The sequence below is a fragment of the Anas platyrhynchos genome, chromosome 3 (genome assembly GCF_047663525.1).
Source record: "Anas platyrhynchos isolate ZD024472 breed Pekin duck chromosome 3, IASCAAS_PekinDuck_T2T, whole genome shotgun sequence".
NCBI classification, from domain to species: Eukaryota; Metazoa; Chordata; class Aves; order Anseriformes; family Anatidae; genus Anas; species Anas platyrhynchos.
Genome location: NC_092589.1, coordinates 27,951,374 through 27,971,441, shown reverse-complemented (window position 1 = coordinate 27,971,441; position 20,068 = coordinate 27,951,374). Strand labels below are relative to the sequence as shown.

At 34.7% G+C, this 20,068-nt stretch overlaps 1 protein-coding gene across 13 annotated transcripts in view; it reads right to left on the bottom strand.

The window, feature by feature from the left end:
- RYR2 (ryanodine receptor 2) overlaps positions 1–20,068 on the bottom strand; it is a 406,035-nt gene that overhangs the window by 175,957 nt on the left and 210,010 nt on the right. For all 13 annotated transcript variants that reach the window (XR_011808125.1, XM_027453781.3, XM_072035589.1 and 10 more), the window contains 6 exons: positions 13,454–13,572; positions 12,676–12,809; positions 10,751–10,992; positions 7,707–7,899; positions 5,793–6,009; positions 3,987–4,091 (listed from right to left, as the gene is read on the bottom strand). Coding sequence is in view for 12 of the 13 variants with exons in the window: in XM_027453781.3 (XP_027309582.2) it covers positions 3,987–4,091; positions 5,793–6,009; positions 7,707–7,899; positions 10,751–10,992; positions 12,676–12,809; positions 13,454–13,572 (1,010 nt within the window). In the remaining variant the exon portion in view is untranslated. The remainder of the gene's footprint in view (positions 1–3,986; positions 4,092–5,792; positions 6,010–7,706; positions 7,900–10,750; positions 10,993–12,675; positions 12,810–13,453; positions 13,573–20,068) is intronic.

Genomic DNA, 20,068 nt, shown 5'->3' with positions numbered 1-20,068 from the left:
TAGATCCTGAGGAGAAGCAAGCTTATTTATGTAGTGCCTTGTGCTGATGCAAGAGCTGGAAACACCTACAGCTCTCTGGCTGCACATACACAATTAGAGCAGTTAGATTCACTATTACAGCATCTTTGGCTAAGACACAGCTAAGTACCCTACAAATGAGTGTCTTCCACTTCCACAGAACTTAAGAATATGAATTATCTACTCTTTTTCAGTGACACCAAACTTCTCCATATTACACCTCTTTCACCAGTACTGACCCCATATGATCCAGTGATGAGTTGATGGAACTCAGGACAGAGCTGCTACTTCAGAAGAAGTAGGCTCAACACTTTTTCCTTTGAGAAGTTCAAAAGTGACACAACAAAGCTATCTCTGTATGCAGATAGACAGAAATGTGTTATAGTTTTCTGTTACTTTCTTCTCTTTGTCTTATGATGACCGGAAGCAGTAAACTGACTTGTTTTCATGGCCACATTACCTTAATTAGCTTCAGAACTATCAGAAGAAGCATGTAGTCATGGGCTCTTTTGTTGTACAACCAGCCAAGTAAATCAAATACATAACAGATCACAACTAGTCCTATAATCTGTGTGTTCTGTAATTCTCAAAATACTAGGTCAGCAGGAGCTCCATGGCTTCAAGCTGTGATGCAACCCACTATCATGGGGCAGGCTCGCATGGTATTTGATAGTGCAAATACAGCTTCAGTCATGAAGGAATTGTCTTAAATATTAAAATAATGTGGTATTTCTGAAAGTGTTTATACTATAAAAGTAAATAAATCTCCTTTTACTGTTTGAGTGCTGGTTTTCTTTTCAACATGTTGCTCCATTTCTGAATGGGGATATAACTGTGATACGAATAGCACGCACTCTGCATAGAACACAAAGGATACTGACTACCACAGACAGTACAATTCAGCAAATAAGCTGAGTAAGACCAAGGTAGGAGAATAGGCACAGGACTAAAACTGGGTATGCCGTGAAAACAATAGAATAGTCCTCAGCATGGTTTTATCTCTAGCTAAATAACTATTTCAAACAATTCCCAGGCATTTTTACGGTATTAAAATCATGCTGCCAGTAAGCAGCATGCAAGTGGTCACAGTGTTGTAGCAGCTGCAGGAACTGCGAGCATGGACACAACCATTCCAAGACACAGGGCATAGCCCCAAGCAGTAGTGGTGTCATAGGGGTTTGTTTGGTTTTCATTTTAAAATCATATAGTCTTAAAATTAACCTATTGATAAAGTTTCTCTGATTTCAAGTCCTGAGTGCTAATTTTACATGAGAACCCACAAAGTGAATATGAAGATGGATCATTGTGGCATAAAGCAGCCAGCAGCTAAGCAACGCACAGTCTGATAACTGAAATTTAATTTATATTTATCATATTCTATTCTTGACAGTTTTAGGTTTTTCTGTAACAATAACTAAATTGGACATTACTGCTTAGTCTAGTTTATCTAATCTCACTAAAAAGTCTTTATAACATTTCTGAGTAACACATTTTTGCATTTTCATCTAAGCATACAATAATTATCAAATTGAACAGCAGACAGCTGTTTATGTTTTGGATTGAAGATCATTTACAATCTCGATGGGATATTTTTCTGCATTTGATAATGTTATTTGGACAACTAATACAAGCAATTTAACTGTCAAGCAACTTGATCAAAATCATTAGCAGCCAAAAAGAGATATTTATTTGAGAAGACATTGAAAATATTATTTGCAGATTTCTTTCCAAGACCTAAGTTTATGTGCATCAATAAAATGACTCAGTATAGTCTCCAGTAATAAAGACCATTTTAGTTTAGTGTTGTTTTTTTTTGGTTGGTTGGTTGGTTTTTTGTTTGTTTGTTTGTTTTGTTTTAATCTTAGACTTCACATTTTTTTCTGACTTCCAATATTGGTTGAATTTTCCCCAGTGACTCTTTTTCATTCTACAGCTACAATATACAATACTTTTTATTATATATTCAACATATTTTGTAGGTTGCCTTCCCAGTCCTCCCCCCCCGGCTTTTGTTTGTTTGTTTGTTTCTGAGCCACAGTATAAAGCCTAATGCCTAGCAAATACATTAGTGATGGAACTTGTGACACCTGTAAATTCTTAATTTTTGTAGCTGTTTATATAGGGAAGTTTAAGAGAAAAAAAAGATATGCAGATGCATCTGATAATTTTGACTTTGGAACCTAAATACCACTCAAATTCACACTTTTAATTAAACCACTAAAACAAACAAAACAAGCAAACTTTTTAAAACTGAAGTCCTCAAAATGCATTTTCATTTTGTTATGCTAGCTTGTTACTTTACTTGGTTACAGGTATAAAATACACTAGTAATTGCACAGTATTTACAGCACATATCTTTGGTGATCTGATATAACAGGCATCTAGAAGACAATATAAAAGGCAACCTACAGCAGATGTATCTTTTGAATATTCTGGAGAGACAGCTACATCTGTGGATTCTCTGCTTTTTAGCTTTTAAACATTTTAAACACTGACCTTTAAAGGTGAAAAAACACCACTCCTTCAGAAGAACTACCTACATGCATCTTGCTGTGAATTAAGAAGAAATCTAATTAAGATTAGAGCAGTCATATGTGTACCCCTAAACCAGCTAAATTTGGTTTCATGCCTTGCCTCAGTAACTGCAAAACATCAATTCAGATAAAAAGAATGGGATACAGTGGCTTCAACTGATAAAGTCACACGTGAAAAACCAAGATGATTAAGAAGTCAGTCTCCAGGAGATAATTAGCAAACACTCAGTCATATTTCCAAAGTGAATACATCCAACTGCATAACACTAAAGCCAGAGAAAGCAAGCAGAACTTGAAAGATTTAGCACTTTGTTTCATTCTGAACTTAACTACATTTAACACTGCTTAAGTTAATGCTACTCATCTAACTGATTAAGTGAAAATAGTGCTCAAAGTTTCAGTTAGATTCTTGGTGGTAATTATTGGCTGGTAATTATTGGCTGGTATGTACAATTAACAAGTTTTGTCATGTTCATTTAACTTATTTTTTTTGTTTGTTTGTTGTGGTCAGGAAGGCAACAAAAAAAGTCATCAAATCTCTGTTCATCAAAGCTTTTTAAGTACTGCAACATACTACATCAAATACAATTCCTATGCCCAGTTATATATTACCTCCATAGTCTGAACTCTTCAGAAAACCAAAATATTAAAAAAAAAAAAATACAATACATATGTTCCTATACATCCATACATGTTTTACATCTAGTATCTCCTATGTGTTTTTATGTTCTGAACAAACACATCTGGTATCCATTAAATAAATAACCTGTTTTTTTATTATTATTTAATTTTATTTTATTTTTATGATTTATTTAAAAATCTAATTGGCATAATCGATTGCATTTTGTAACAAAGACAGAAGCCACGTGATTTTTTTTTCTGCCAAGCTCCATGAAAACTAGGAAAGAGATAAGAAAATAGTTATGATGTGAAGCACCTAATATAGACATTAGTCTAAAAAGTAGGAGAGAAGGAAGGAGAAAGGCAAATTTAAAGGCATTTAATAAACTTGGAAAATAAGAAATACTTATTTTTCATTAATACCTTTTGTGTGGAACTTTTAAGAGAGTTACTACAGTCTGTTCTTGCAAAGAGAACCAAGAATAATGTTTTTTATTTGTTTATTCCACCAAGCGACTGAACTTCTTCCCAAGAACAAATAAAAGGTGTAAAATCCACTATGTGCTTTCTGTGCCCTTAGACTGGTGGAAAGTTTCTGCATCAGATAATATTTATACCAGAATTTTATTTTTGAAATACACAAGCACTTGCAGTGTATTTCAAGTAATACACTTGCAGTGGAAAGGGTCTAAAACCTTAATAACCTTAGAAGGATTGAAAAAAAAAGGAAAAAAAAGTCCCATTAGCACTTTGAAGATGATTTGCTAAATAATACTATGTAATTAACAGAAAATTAATTTGGAAGGTACATACTGGTCCATACTGCCAGCCAAGTTCAATCTTATTCATAACCCAAAGTTCATGAATGTTCTCTGCTAATTTTTCTCTAATCCTTTCCAGGTGAGGAGGCAAAACAATCTAAAGAGAAAAGAAAGAAAGAGGCTGTTACAGAGAAGTTGGTTGACAGTGCAACGTAGACTTTCATAGCCATCAAAATTTGTATAAACCACATCCCTCAACCAATCCAAAATAATTATTCGGTTCTTACTGATTAAAGTGATACAGAATTCCCAGATCAACAGAAATACTTTAACATATGCCCTTACAAATCCTAGAGTTGGACCAGCAGAAGAAACCTGTTTTAATCCCAACACTTCCAAATGGCACAGAATACATTCCTGGCAGCTAGGTAGAAGCTACCCAAACCAATAGCATTTCTCAGATTAAAAAAAAAAAAAAGAAAAAAATCTCAACTGAAGTAATTTTCTGAAAAACACTTCGGACAAATACAAATGTTTGAGAACTGCACATCAATAAAAAGAGAGAGATCATGATGACAGGTGAAAAGTGAAATCAGGAGGCTATCTCCAAAATTCTAAATCAGATACTCTGTGTCTCAGAAACCAGAGACCTTAAATAAACAATGCTGTGAATCCTGATAATGTTACCCTAATTGTTAGTATTACAGAACAATAACTAATGACACATGTATTTAGCACATATTGAAATTAAGTAGCATTTTTTTTTTCTTTCTGATGTGATTTTTTCCAGGCACAAGTTCCTAAATATGGTAAAATGTGACTACGTGGTGTCCAAAACGTTGTATTATCTAGAACTCTGCTCAAGTGTAATAAAAACTTATTTTTTATCTGTGTTCAGAGATCGAGCTCTTTGCTACCAGAATTATTGTTCTCTCCCACTACGTGAAAAAAAAAAAAAAAAAAAAAGAAAAGAAAAAAGAAAAATACAACTTCAGTGCCCACACTGAAGTTTCTGCCCACAATGAGTCAAATGTCACACTCAGTAAGCTGAAAGGACAGTAAACAAATAGGGCTGAAGGTGGTCTAAAGGTCTTAGTGCAAAGCTTTTAGTAATTTTAATTAAACTGTAATAAAAAAAGATATTTTTATTACTTTTAAATAAAGACATTATTATATAAATTATCTTGAGTGCCACAAATTATCTTGAGCTTTACAGTTACCTTAAAGGAGGCTTTAGGTAGGTGGGGATTGGGCTCTTCTCTCAAGCACTAAGTGATAAGACAAGTGGAAACCCCCTCAAGTTGCACCAGGGGATTCAAGTTTGGATATTAGGAAAATTTTCTTCACTGAAAGGGTTGTGAAGCCTATTGAAACAGGCTGCCCAGGGAAGTAGTTGAGTCACCATCCCTGGAGGCCTTCAAAAAATGTATGCGTGTAGAGCCTAGTGACATGATTTAATGGTGGACCTGGTTGTGCTAGGTTAAAAGGTTGGACTAGATTATCTTAGAGGTCTTTTCCAGCCTAAATGATTCTATGATTCTAAGACAGTGGCAACTGTCAAAACAACACACTAAATTCAAATATTCTTTTTCGTATACTCTAATATTAAGGCCAAAACATATTCTTCACTACAGTGTTTGTGAATTGAAATAGATGAAATTTTTAGTGAGTGCTATATGGACTTTGTGGTGCCTCTGACTTTTTTCCGGTTTTCAACTTCTAATGATGAAATGTATCAGAAAAAATCTGAGAAAAAATACAAGTTTGAAACAAGCTGTAAATTCAAACAAGTGTGCAATAAGATAGCACTATAATGTCTGTGATTGCATAAGGAAATTTAATCTTTTAGTTTCAATACCTGGCTAGTATCCACAGGAACTGGGGTAAAAGCTGCTTGTGAGAGAGAAAGAGTGGGACCCAGTAGGTCTCTTGTGTAGCTGCGATCCTGCTTGTACTCTCGGCTATGCTCCACTTTAAGTTTCTCTTTTGGTAGGACAGCTTCAAAGCAAGGGGCATATCCAGGTGGAGGAAGGAACTTGAACTCTCCATGGCGACCTCCAAGCAAGAAACGTACCCTGTAAAATCATAGTTGATTTAGATAATTGCGATACCTCTGGTGTCAAACCTCATCAGTATGTCAGTCTAACAACTACTGAATGTTACTGAAAAAAAAGGAAAAAAAGAAAAAAAAGGAAAGAAAAAAACACTGCTACGGTTTATTTGCATTAATTACATTTCAACTCTAACTAGTGAAAAGAAAAAGAGGAAAACTAAACTAAGCATTCTTTTTCTTTTACTTAATTTCTGCTTCAATAAAAATATTCTAAATAAGTGATGGGAGGGGGGCAGGGAGGTGGGGGGCTGAGGAGATCAGCTTGCTTGGCATGGCTATGAAATAAGCAGCAGGCTTTTGAGATTCAGAAGGCTGAGATAATAGCCCAGAGTAATCAATCAGAAACCTGTCAACTCTCTATACATTGGGAAATTCTCCATTTGCTCTCATTTCAGAAATGAGCCCGAAAACTCAGCAGAATTTGATTCCACCTTTTCTCTCACAGAACACTAAACATTTAGGATGCAACACAACAGCTCCCGTATTTTCTTCCCCAAATCACATACTTGTCATGTTAGTAGAAACCTAGGGGAAAACACTATTTTATTCATTACAAAGCGGTGAATTTTTCATAGCTTTTTTGTTCCTAAACAAATTAATAAATGAAATTACATGGAAAAAAAAAATCTTCCTAGAACATTTCAATTCTAAAGGAAAAAAAATAGAAAATCCCTGGCCTTGCAACAGAATTATGTTTTCCCCTCTTTAATATTTGCTGTCTCATAAGATTGCTGTCATTCCTATATAGCACATGAATTATATCTGTCAAATACTTATCTCATGAAATAAAGCACAATAAGGCATGCAGAAAAACGGTTCTGCATTTCACAGTATGCATATCTATAGTTTTATCACACTATATCTTTTGTAACTGCATTGTTCAAGGAAAAGTCTAAAGAAGTGCATTTTGTACCTGGAATAAGATACTAGCTTTTAGTTTCTGTAGTATTTATCTATTCTTTAATGATCTCTAACCAAGCATCACTTTCTCTCCAGCAGAAATCAGCTTTCAGCCTTTATGTTTGGCAGTTCTGCTGAAGTCAGTCCTTCTGCTGGAATTTCTCACAAACTTTTTTAATATTATAGCCTCAATATATTGAAAACATGGAAGCAGAAGTCTGGCACCTCAAGTGTCACTTGAAATTTTATAGAAAACCTGTACAACAATCAGAACAGAGATTGACTGGAGTCCTGTTAATCCGTCCTGCTAAAAAGAAAGTGTACCACCATTTCTTAAGGTAAATGCAGATAATATATCTTCAAATAACAGTTACCACCTCATAACAAGTGCCTTTGGGCAAACATTTTTAATATCAGAAAACAAAGACAGAGATAAGTGTTGTTTTTGTTTTTGTTTTTTTTTCCCATATACATTTAATGCTATCCTGGAAGTGAACGTGCATTGTAGCATCAGCTAAGAAATCATAAAGCTGTTTCTAAGGCCTATCTGCAAACCACCTGAATGCACCTATGAAAAACAACAGATGCACCACCTCTTCAGGACTCCTTTGAAGCTTTCACTATCCAAGAACAGGAGCTGTGCCAAAGAAGCAGATGTCAGAAAGGGAAATGAGAGTGAAGACAGACAGGGAAATAATTTAGCATGTTCACATCTACTGAAAACAAGAGACCAGGAAAAAAACTACACTGGATACTAACTTTATTCCTGCAGAGAAGCTCACAACCGGGAAGAAGAGGCCATCTATGTTGAAATTTTCAAACATTCCTTGAACTGGCTGACCATTTATCCGAAAAGAGATGCTGGGAGCACTCAGATCCAAACAGCAGCTAATAACATCATCAGTTCTTAACAGATGTTGGTTGGGAGAATTTACCGTTCGTGCTACACAACCTATGGAAGCAAAGGAGATGCATTTAGCAAAACTTCAGAGAATCATACAGGTGTTCACAGCAGCCTAAAAAAAAAGAGAGAGAGAAACAGGAAACAGTAACAGAGCACACATGCATTAATTAACAAATTATCCCTATAAAATCCAAAACCCAATTTTAAGCTTGTAATATGGTGAAGAAAAGCACATAATCACATCTACAAAAACATCAAGTTATTTTAATCATAAAGATTAAGTTACATCTTATATGAGTGAATATAATTACTGATAACCCTTATAAACAGTTAAAACCAGGTAAGTTAAATTTTATTCCTCACAGTCATGTAAAAGTATATTGCAAAACGAATGTAAGTGTGTAATATGGAACCTAGTATACTTAACTAAACAATCTTTCATTATTCAAGATAAGGACAAGTACTGTACTTTCAATTATTTAGGAAAAGCAAGATGGTTCTTGTACCAGAAAATGGGCCAGATCATGGTACCGGATGATACTAGGCAGTTTCATAATCACATCCTAACTTAGTATTTTCCCAGCACATATCAAAGATAGCACCAGTTTTGAAGCATATATATTCATGAAACACTACTTTGAGAAACAGCTTAGCTTTTTTTTTTTTTTTTTTTTTTAATGTCAAGGGTGACTAAACTTTAAAAGAACTATTTGTGAAAACAGTGGATGCTTCATGTATTCAAGGTGTTCAACTTGAGACTAGATGCCTTTTTATATGTTAAAATTTAGCCAAATATAGGGGTCATTGGGTTCAATGAAGAACTGACTTTTTAAAAAAAATATGTAATGATCTTTGATTTACACAGTCAGCCCAAATGATTTAAATCTCTTTCCTGGCCTTAGGCTTTCAAGTTCTATGAGTTCCACTTCTCTATATTAAAGAAGTAATTGCATGACTGAAGAAACAAATGCAAATTAAATGCGATTCTGGCAAAGACCTGTTCCAGAACAGCAGCTCAATGGTAGGAATTATTGTTGCTATTCATTAATGCAGTAAATACATCATTCTCCAAAGATTATTTTCAAAATGTTTCAGAGACTTGTCAGCCTGGGATTGCGAAGGCCATGATTTTCAAAATTCAACTATTTAATGTCCTTCTAAGTTTGAGATGTATGTATTACATTTCCCACAGAAAATGTCAAGGAAAACAATATTTCCAAATCTGTCAGCCATATTTACAACAGAAATTAATATTAAAAACTAAGTATATTAATTTGATCTGACTTTTTTGACTGGGAGGGATTATTGACTTAAGAGCCACAAAAATTATTAATTTATTCTGTGACATTTCTGATTTAAGAAGTTTCCATTAGGTAAAAAAATAATTATGATTTTAAGTAACCTTATGTTTCCTCCCTAAAAGTGAACCTAACTACAAAAGTTATTTGGGTTACCTCAATATTTTCTGTTTTTTCTTTAATAATACTTCATCTGACAAACTCAGTTATGGCACATCTTTACTGACACCATTAATTATGCATCATTGTTCCAAAGCAATTTTCACCATACATGAGAGCAAAAGTGGCAGCTATGTTATCAAGATGCCACTCTAGCAGGTATATTATTACTTTGTGATACAATCTTCTGCTATTTTGATTGGAGAAGTTTTTTGAAATGTAAAACTCTCTTCTTCCAAGTACCTAGCCACAATGCCTCAAATCTTCAAAGACACTGAATCATACATACAGCTGACTCACTAACAAGTCTCTCTCATCTGTAAAGGGTCTTTACAAAATAAGCTCGTATCTATACAGTCACACAACTTGCCAGTCTAACAAGCCTCACCCAGTTTCCTGTCAGTTCTACAGTTTACCAATAATCTCTCAAAATCAAAGGAGACGTTTTTTCCTCAGCAAAATGAAACTGCAATAGAAATGCTTTTCAAGTTTAGGAATCTCCATGCGTAGAATTACCCATTCATATCAAATGATACCTTGGAATCTTTGCATGTGAGCAAAATCAAGCACAAAAAGATGACTCTGATATTGCTAAATCAGTTTGGAGAGAGAATAAGCTATTTGCAGAAACAACAGCAAATACAAAAAGTTTGGATACTCAGTCCTGCTTTTCTAGAATTCGCATACAGAAATTTCTATTAACAGATGATCCAGTATGGGTCAACGACATTTAAATAATGAATACACACTAAACACACCATATACCAGACAGGAATATGATTTTTCAAGTTATGTAATAAACAGTTACTGTATTCAACTAAAGCGTTGACATCGCTACAGAAAAAATATCTAGTTTTAAAACGTATAGCAAAAAGTATAACTATGAATCAGGTCTCTCAGACTGTTCTTCCACTATCACACAGGAATTAGAAATACAGACTACAGAATTCTGACTAGGTCAGAATTCATTTTTTGTAATTTGAAGTTTTAAATAAAAACTCCTCCCCCTGGATATGGTGAGTAGCCTTCTGTTGAAGCCCAGCCCACTCGTAGATGAGTTGATTCTGCAGTCACAAATGGCTCTAGATGGTCCATAGTAATTTATATAGTAATTTATAATTACTATATAAAAAAAAAAAAAAAAACAGGCTGAAACATATTATTATTCTGCCTGCATTACTTTGAATAAAATAAATTTTTCAATTTGCAATATCAACTGCAAACATATTCTGATGGGACCGTGTTTCTGGATATTCCAAGTGTCAACTGAGACATCCAATTCATTCCTGAAAAACAACCTCACTGAAACTCCAAGTTTAACAACCTTGTATAAAATATATATATATATATATATATATAAAATAAAAATAAAAATAAAAATAAAAGAGAGAGAGAGAGAGAAAAGAATAAGGGAAAAAAAAAAAAAAAGGTGGAAATACTACCTGACCACAGATGTAGACCATCGAAGCCATAGGAATACAAGTCATCACCAACACCATTTCCTCCCCATTCTGCTCCTCCCCCTGGATATGGTGAGTAGCCTTCTGTTGAAGCCCAGCCCACTCGTAGATGAGTTGATTCTGCAGTCACAAATGGCTCTAGATGGTCCACCATAAGTTCATAGTACCATTTTCTGTACTGGGCAGAACCTTCACTAATCCCCAAAAAGATATTGGGCCGCATGCTAAAAGAGAAAGCATAAAAGTGGTTATGAAATACTCACCTCAAGAACTCAATGTACTCCTGCAGACTTTTCATTTATCTCAAATTTAATGTTTTACTTTATTTTTTTATTAGAATAATATAGGTAAAATTAAAAGCTGCTGACATTTAATCTCCTTAAAATATTTTTTAAAAGTTTGACAGGAGCTATCTTTTAGAAAAAAACATCATCGGTAAATTAGTAGCAAGATCACCCATTAAATCTTTTCTGACTGAACACAGTACCAGCTTAGTCAAGATTTTGTCCAAACTCTATAATTTAATCAATTTAATTATCCAATTTAATCTTTTTTAAATATGAGCTGGCAACAAGAATTTTCTAGTATCCTGAAAAAAATACATGAAACTTCAGTTCCTTAGAATCCTCCTTTACCAATTATTTGTGGTGAAAGTTATGCAAGTTTTGTTTTCTCTCTAAATGCACTCAATGCTTAATTAGTCTTTCTGACTTTTGTAAAATAATATTTTTCCTTATCACCATAGGAATATAAATATATTTATTCGTAACTTACTAATACAGAGCAAAAATATGCTAAATACATTAGCTTTTTCTGCAGCTGTATTTGGGAAAGACAGCTGCACCTTACCTTTACAAGATCAAAACTCACCTTAGAAGCTCAATCAGTACCTACACTTAAAATTTTTTCTAACATGGAATTATTCTTACTATACTATCTTTGCATGTATTATATTTGTTGGTGTGTTATTGTGTGTATTGGCGGGGAGGAGAGGGCGTGTCAGATGTGGGTATGAAAAATGAGTATACATTATGAGTGAATGTATTACCTATATGTTTGTTAACTTAATTTCATTTTCAGATTGGGATTTATTTTTACTTCAAAAGGTCTCCTTGTAACATACAATTGTGGATTTTTTTTTTATGTTTTTCAACATCTAATTAATCCTAAAAAATACAATTCCTATGAACTGTAATTACTATTCCTATGTTTCAACTTTCATTCTCACTTAATTACTGAGACTTTTTTTTTAAAGAGACATAAGTTTGAGATCGAGGAAGGCCGCATTGAATCTGCACTCGAGGCCAGATTCTTCTGCCTTAGCATACATTTAAACTCTTGTGATATTTTGTAAATATTAGTTTGGTGGTTTAAGATGTTACTCACTCCAGCTTGTTATTATCATCTGCTGGAAGATAACTTTTACAATTCTGCTACCTTTAAGAAGCTCCCCATAAATATCCCATGCAAAATTCACAATATCTGCTTAAGACACTGGTGAAGATATTTGGTATTAGATTCTTGATTTTGCCCAAAGCTCGATCCTCACAAGATTATAAACATTGGTGGAAGAAGGCAATAAAAAACACTTGTCGATGATATTTTGAAAGCACAGTTAGATCTAGACAAGAACGTTTGAAAAGACTTCACAATTTCATATATTTAAAGCAGTTGAGATAGAGAGAGAGAGAAGGTGCACGCAACTTTAGCTTGCAGCAGCTCTTTCCCGTATTTTGATTATAACAAATATCACAAACAGTATTTAAAATCCTAATGAGAATAAAATACCTCAATTAAAGTTTTGGATGTAAACAGTTTTCCTGTAGTGGCTATTTTATTTTATTTTTTTAACCACAAGTTTTATTCTGTTCTGTTCATACATACAGATTCACTCTTTTTCCCTTTACCTGCTAACATGGTTGACTAGGCGTGTCTGTAATAGCAGATCTCTTCCAGGCAGGAGATTATCACAGATTAGATGTTGATTAGACCGCACAGCTACTCCATGACATACACAGAGAGAACACAAGACATCCAAAACCTGGAAAAATATAGATTATCTTTTTTTTTTTTTTTTTTTCTTTTTCATGTTATGGACTTCATAATCACACTGAGTTACTTCTGGCAATCTAATGCTGTACATCTTGTTAGTGGAAGACATGTAAGGGTACAACAGCATGACAGCATCTAGCATAGTCATTTTTAGTCATTTTATTTTACAACAATTCTGAAATTCTCCTAAAAATATTAAGATGTATGCTCCCTGCTTCCCTTGAGGTTTAGGTAGTATCACTGCTTTCATCAAAAAGCAGATAATATCCACTTTTCCTTCTTAAAACTGTCCATACACTTGTTAGGAAAAGTTTCATTCATAATTATGAACACAGTATTGAAGTATTGGAAATCAAACTTCTACACTGAGCAATATCACAGAATCATAGATTATCCTGAGTTGGCAAAGACCCACAAGGATCATTGAGTCCAACTTCTGGGTCTGCACAAGACCACACAAAAATAAGAATAGATGTCTGAGAGCTTTGTCCAAATGATTCTTGGACTCTGGCAGGCTCAGGTTCAGTGCCCCAGGAAGCCTGTTCCATTGCCCAGCCACCCTCTCAGTGAAGAACTAGTATGTTTTATTTGTTCATGAATGTTCACCTAAATATAGTCTCTCTCTATGCCTACCTTATGGTTTCTTCCATGTTTATCCAAAAGACAGATGATTGATTTAATATGTCCTTCTTTAATTATGTTTAGAGCTTCGGGGCTTTCCACCAACACACAGTGTAAAACCTCTAGAATTCCTGAAAAAAAATATTCAAAGGATATATCAAAACATGACTACATATAATACTCCCCAATATTTGCTCAGCTACACGCATGAGTTTCAATAAGACAGTTATGTGCTATAGAAAACCAAAACAAGATTGATATGGTACTTCTGGATTTCCCCAAATCAGTGAATGAAATAAAAATCAGAAAGGAAAGGAGAAAAACCTGTAAATTACTTGAAAATTTTACTAATAAACATGTGATTATAAATGCTCAAAGATTCAAACTGTGTAAAACATTGGTTTTCAATGGCTCCAAAAAGTGAAGACTTCACATTACATACTTATTACATCAATAAAATATTCTCTCCATATTTACAGTTTTGTTTCTCATCTTAGAAAATCACATGAACCACTAATAGCACTAATGAAATCATATACCTCTTATTTAAAGAAAAAAGGAAAATTCCCAGTCTACTGGCCCACTGTGTATCATTTTATTTGTGTATGTAACAGCTGTGCTGGGAGCCAACAGTGATGTTTTTGAAATAGCAAACAAACAAAAATGAACATGAAACTAAAATGCACAGGAAAGTAAGAACCACTAACTCACCAGTTGCCTCCCGAATACATGCAATTCCCATCCTAATAAAGCAGCAGTCATTGCCATCAAGAATCATTAGATTTAAAATTGTTCCCTGCAATTGGGCAGTAAAACAGGCTCCTACATGTGATGGATCATCACTTGTTTTGGGAGCTTCCACATTTGGCAAAGGCAAGTATGAAGCATGCAGTTCACTATTTTTGTACTATTCTCAATGAGAAAAGTCAAGAGTACTGAAGGAGAGCTGAGAAGCAATCTTAAACCTAGAGTTATGGAATTCCAGTTCATGCTGCACATCTGATATTATTGTTTCCTTATCCCTGTATTCAAGCCATGGCTCCAAACACTCAGCTTAACCCTTGCAAAACAACATCTGTAGCAGAAGTCTTCTACTCTTTGCCATGTCTTTACCAAAAGAAAAATGTAGCACTGCAGACTCCATGGTATGAAAAGAAGCATCAGACAAAAACACTCCATCAGTAAGAGTATTCTGGTCTTTCCACAATCCCAGATAAGGAAGAGATCACCAGCCCAACAGTTGAAAAATAGCAGGTCCAGCTATGGAGAAAAAGTTCCAAAGAACTACTAGCTGAACACAAAGCTCTTACTCACAGTGCACAAGACAGTGTGATGACACAGAAACGTTAGATTAGAAACGTACACTGGTCAGCTGCCTCCCTTTCACATTAACACTACAGATTTGATCTAAAGCTTAGAGAGGGGCAAGTGCATTTCTGTTCCATTTCCACTAGTTTTGAATAAATCACCAAGTGAAGTGTGCATTATCAATAAATGACTGATAACACTTAAGTATTTCAAGATTGTGGGACATCCATATCAGTGTCCTCAGTAGTCGAAATACGGAACAGGTGTTAGATTAAAAAAGCAAACAAAACATGACAAAGCAGGTCAAACTGCCAATTGCCACAAAAATATATCTCTAGTTTTCTGAATTTTTAGCTTTCAATTTTTTAACAATTAAGAAAAATCAAAATACAGATTTAAGGAAAAAAAAATACATACTTTGATTTATCACAGGAATTATTTTTCTTCATTTTATTAATTCCCGATTAACTGATCATAAAGCCTCTCACAAAACAAAAATATAAACTTAAAGCTATAAGTTAATCAAACAAGCATTTCAAAGACAACCAAGCCAAAACTGAAAACCAGAAACTCTGAATGGAAATTGTGTGTGTGTGTGTATATATATATATATATATATGTTTTTCTTCTAAATATGAAATGCATGCCTATGCAATGAATAATGAAATGCAATGAAAAAGTAGTACTATGAAAAAATACAGATTGATATTAAAAAAATTATTTATAAGGAATATAAATGGCCAGGAATGAAGTTTAACAAGGCCAAGTGCCGGGTCCTGCACCTGGGGCGCAATAACCCCAAGCAGAGCTACAGGCTGGGGGACGAGTGGTTGGAGAGCTGCCAGGCAGAGAAGGACCTGGGAGTGATGGTGGACAGTCGGCTGAATATGAGCCATCAGTGTGCTCAGGTGGCCAAGAAGGCCAACAGCATCCTGGCTTGTATCAAAAACAGTGTGACCAGCAGGGCTAGGGAGGTGATCGTCCCCCTGTACTCGGCTCTGGTGAGGCCGCACCTCGAGTACTGTGTTCAGTTTTGGGCCCCTCGCTACAAGAAGGACATGGAGGTGCTAGAGCGGGTCCAAAGAAGGGCGACGAAGCTGGTGAGGGGCCTGGAGAACATGTCCTATGAGGAGCGGCTGAAGGAGCTGGGCTTGTTCAGCCTGGAGAAGAGGAGGCTCAGGGGCGACCTTATCGCACTCTACAGATACCTTAAAGGAGGCTGTAGTGAGGTGGGGGTTGGTCTATTCTCCCATGTGCCTGGTGACAGGACGAGGGGGAATGGGCTAAAGTTGCGCCAGGGGAGTTTTAGGTTAGATGTTAGGAAGAATTTCTTTACTGAAAGGGTTGTTAGGCACTGGAACGGGCTGCCCAGGGAGGTGGTGGAGTCACCATCCCTGGAAGTCTTTAAAAGACGTTTAGATGTAGAGCTTAGAGATATGGTTTAGTGGGGACTGTTAGTGTTAGGTTAGAGGTTGGACTCGATGATCTAGAGGTCTCTTCCAACCTAGAGATTCTGTGATTCTGTGAATCCCATGTCTCTTCTATTGTCTTCATAGGATCAGCAGAGAATCCCACCTAGAGGATCTCTCAAGTATCTCACTGAGCAAAGGAATTCTGAGCAACTTTAACAATTTATTACATCAATAACATACCTATCCACGGATACACGTTTGCAGACTAATGATGTCTTCCATTGCTGTACACCAGCAAAGATGAAAACACATTCAGTTCATGAATTTTATCTTTTTAATATTTCTAAATTCAAACCAACTTGTATCATACATATTTGTATTCAGATCAAGGTACAGCTCTTCTAAAAACAATAGAAAGACCAATGCATCCAAAGAAAATGGACCTATCAAAGAACAACTGTACTGGGTCTCACTGGAGTGAGAGAGCGGTTGTGGTGTTTAGCTGCCCAGCACGGTAAAACCACCACAACAATCAATAAAAAATTCTCTTATATATAATATATAATATTATATATATATATAATATATAGAGAATACTGGGATGAGCAGAATTCTCACAGAGGAATAAAAATAAGAATGTTATGAACAAGCATATATCAAGAAAGATTTTTTTTTTTTAATCTTTCAGTTTGCTGTTTCCCATTCTTGACAAGACAAAGTTACTCTGTTGGAAGAGACAATGATTATTTTTAAATTACTAAAATAATGACTGGAATTGCTGGTGATTACATTCAGACATCACTTGTTAATCACAGATAACCTATAGAACCTTTTTGTCCCAATACTGCTTGGTAATTTTTCTTAGGGATCTGCATGAAGATATGCTGTCATCACTAATAAAGCATACAGATTACTCAAAGACTGAAGTGTAGTAAAGGCAGAGGATAAACAACAAATAAAGTGAAAATTTGATATATCTCATACACAGGTTTCAAATAAAATGTCTGTTTCAGTAGGCTTGAAGACACACATATGAAAACACAGAACACAGGAAACCCTGCACAGACATAGTAGGCAATTTTCCTATTCTGAGCAGTGACTCTGAAGAAAGACATATCCATGCAATATGATATTGATATGTATATTGAGCTAGATATGAACTCCCAAAGTCATTCTGTAACCCTGAAGATATAAGCAGAGTGTCACTACTACAGTAGATATACAGTAGATGTATAGTATATCACATTAACAATATTGATTAAAAGGACAAAGACCTAAGAGTCATGACAGCTAAATGACTAGATGATCTGCAGCAACATTCAGGACCACAGTCCATCACCCCTGCTAACACGGCAGGGGTCACTTGAACACCTCCCTACCTAGGGAAGTAAGAGAAGTAGTACAAAAGGATCCTCAATCCAGGGAGGTAATCTGTAACAAGATCAACAGCTTTATTGTGTGCCACAGTGATCTAGGAATGCAAGGAGATCAATTCATTCAAAATGTGGTAAGGTATCCCACCTCTCATTGTGTCACTGAAACGCACTGTTAACAATAAAAATAGTAATTCAATATGAAACAATACCACGTAACATAAGTGTGGTAGCCATAACCTTGGAATTTTTACATTTGTGTAGATAGCTTCATAATAAAAATTTTGTCTTAAAATAGTACATTGTATTTGTTTTCTAATTTTAAACTTTTCAATAATGGAAGTATAATTACTTTTAAAGTGTAAAACACTCAAGAAAAAAATGTTATCAACTAAACTCAACTGCCACAGTGACTTCAACAGTTACTGCAGCATCTGAATGCTGATCATCAAACATATTTTGTTCTAAGAGCAAATTCCCCGCATTTCAGAAAAGAAAACAAATAAATAAATATATATATTATATATATATATATATATAATTAATAATAATATAATATAAATATATATAATAATATAAATATATATATATATAAAATGTACAATGTTGGTTTGGTTGGACTAATTCACTTTTAGATTTGTCTATGTAGCTGGACCTGCTCCAATTTCACTGAAGTTGCAAAATGCAATCAGGCAGAAAGTGTTTGAATAGAATACAAATGTCACAAACACATACAGAGTTTATGATAAACTTAATATCGCATCATAAACATTTAGCTTTTAATTTTTAAAACGATTTAAACTTTGTGAAAAATTAAAATAAAAAAAATATAGGAAATGTGTAACACAGCATTTTAAACTGTTGTAAAGAATTTCATATTGTACCTCTAAAAGCTGAGTGCAAAATTTTGAATTATAATGGAAAATCTTAACTATGAGAGTTTGAAAAGTAAAATTAGGTCTCTTAGGAAATAATTTCACTGTGAAACAGCTAGGGAAATACATTGAAAATAAGCAGGTTGCAGTCAAATCGCATGCACCTGCATAATTGTGAGAACATTTTTCTTATATGAGTGCTCTCATACTAAAGGTGGGCTAAAGTGGAAGAAAGATCAACCCTGTGATTTTGCCAATTTTTAAATGTTTGGTTCCATTTAAATTCTGTTACTCAAATGTTCATGAAAGCAAGAAAATCAAGACAATTACAGAGCACGTTTCCCTAACAATACTGTAAATCGGCATGATTGTTCAATTACAATATCTCTTTCACTAGGTTCTCTACACAATACACTAGTGATAGGGACAATGATCAGCAGATCCCTGACTAGACACTAGTGCTATGAGCAGCTAACTCTGTGTCACCAGTTGGGAACAAAAGATGTAGCCTCATATGTTCCTGTTCCCACATAAATTGAGCAGCTCATGAATTCAGAGCATAAACACACCAAGGCTGAAACAAATCAGGTGTACACCCCGAGTAAGAAGTAAAAGCATAGTAAAAGAACCCCCACCTTGGAGACATAATTCTGCAGGAAAAAAAAAAAATAGTTTACAGAAGCAAACGATCTACAAAATTGAGAGCATAAAAACATTCAGCATGGGATATGTCTCAGGTGCAGATAGGAGTGATATTTCTGAGCTGAAAATATAGTTTAAAAATATTCCACACTGATTAGGACTAGGATAAATGTTAATATAGAAACCCAACATCCTCGCTAGATTAGATAATATTACAAGCCACAGACAAATTAGTAGATATATCAAAAAAAATCTAATTTTCTCTACTATCCATTCCCTGGAAATATCTCACCAAAAGCTGTTCTTTCTAGGTTATCTATTACCTACAGGATATGTAAAATGATTATAAATGAGAAGTTTGATGGAAATCATCATTTCTGAAGTCCTGTTATAGCCGAAGTCCTGAATATGTGTGCCAGTGTTAAACTATTTTGTACATTAATATAGTAACTGCAGTAATTTTGCTGATGAATTCTGTTTTTCCAAATAGAAAGCTTCGGTCAGAGTATCCCAGGTTCCCTTTCCTAAAAATCATGCAGGTGTAGAAGAAACCCTGCAAATTAAGAATTCCAAAATTTGCAGAACTATTTATTTAGGATTTATTGGTCATTTAGAATTTATTTAGGTCATTAGGATTTATTTGTTATTTATTTAGGAAATAAATAATGCTCTGCCTGCAACTCCTGCATAGCAGAACTAAATGTGGGGTGAGGCTAGTTGAGAAAGGAGTACAAACAATAGACTAGAAAATAGAAAAATGACTGTACATAATATCACACTTCTTACTGTCAATGTGAAATGCTAAAATAATGAAGGTACAAGTCAAATTCCCTGGCCACAAGGAGCTCCAATTTAAGGATGACTCTCCCTAATTGTAATTCTTAGGACAAGTCTTGTATCAACTGAATATTGTTATTGAAAGGAAGATTATTATGTTCCTTCCAGTTCACAAAACAGCACGAGCACTAAAATAAGAAGATAACGGAAAAAACGCAAATATGCAATCAGGAAGGTGGT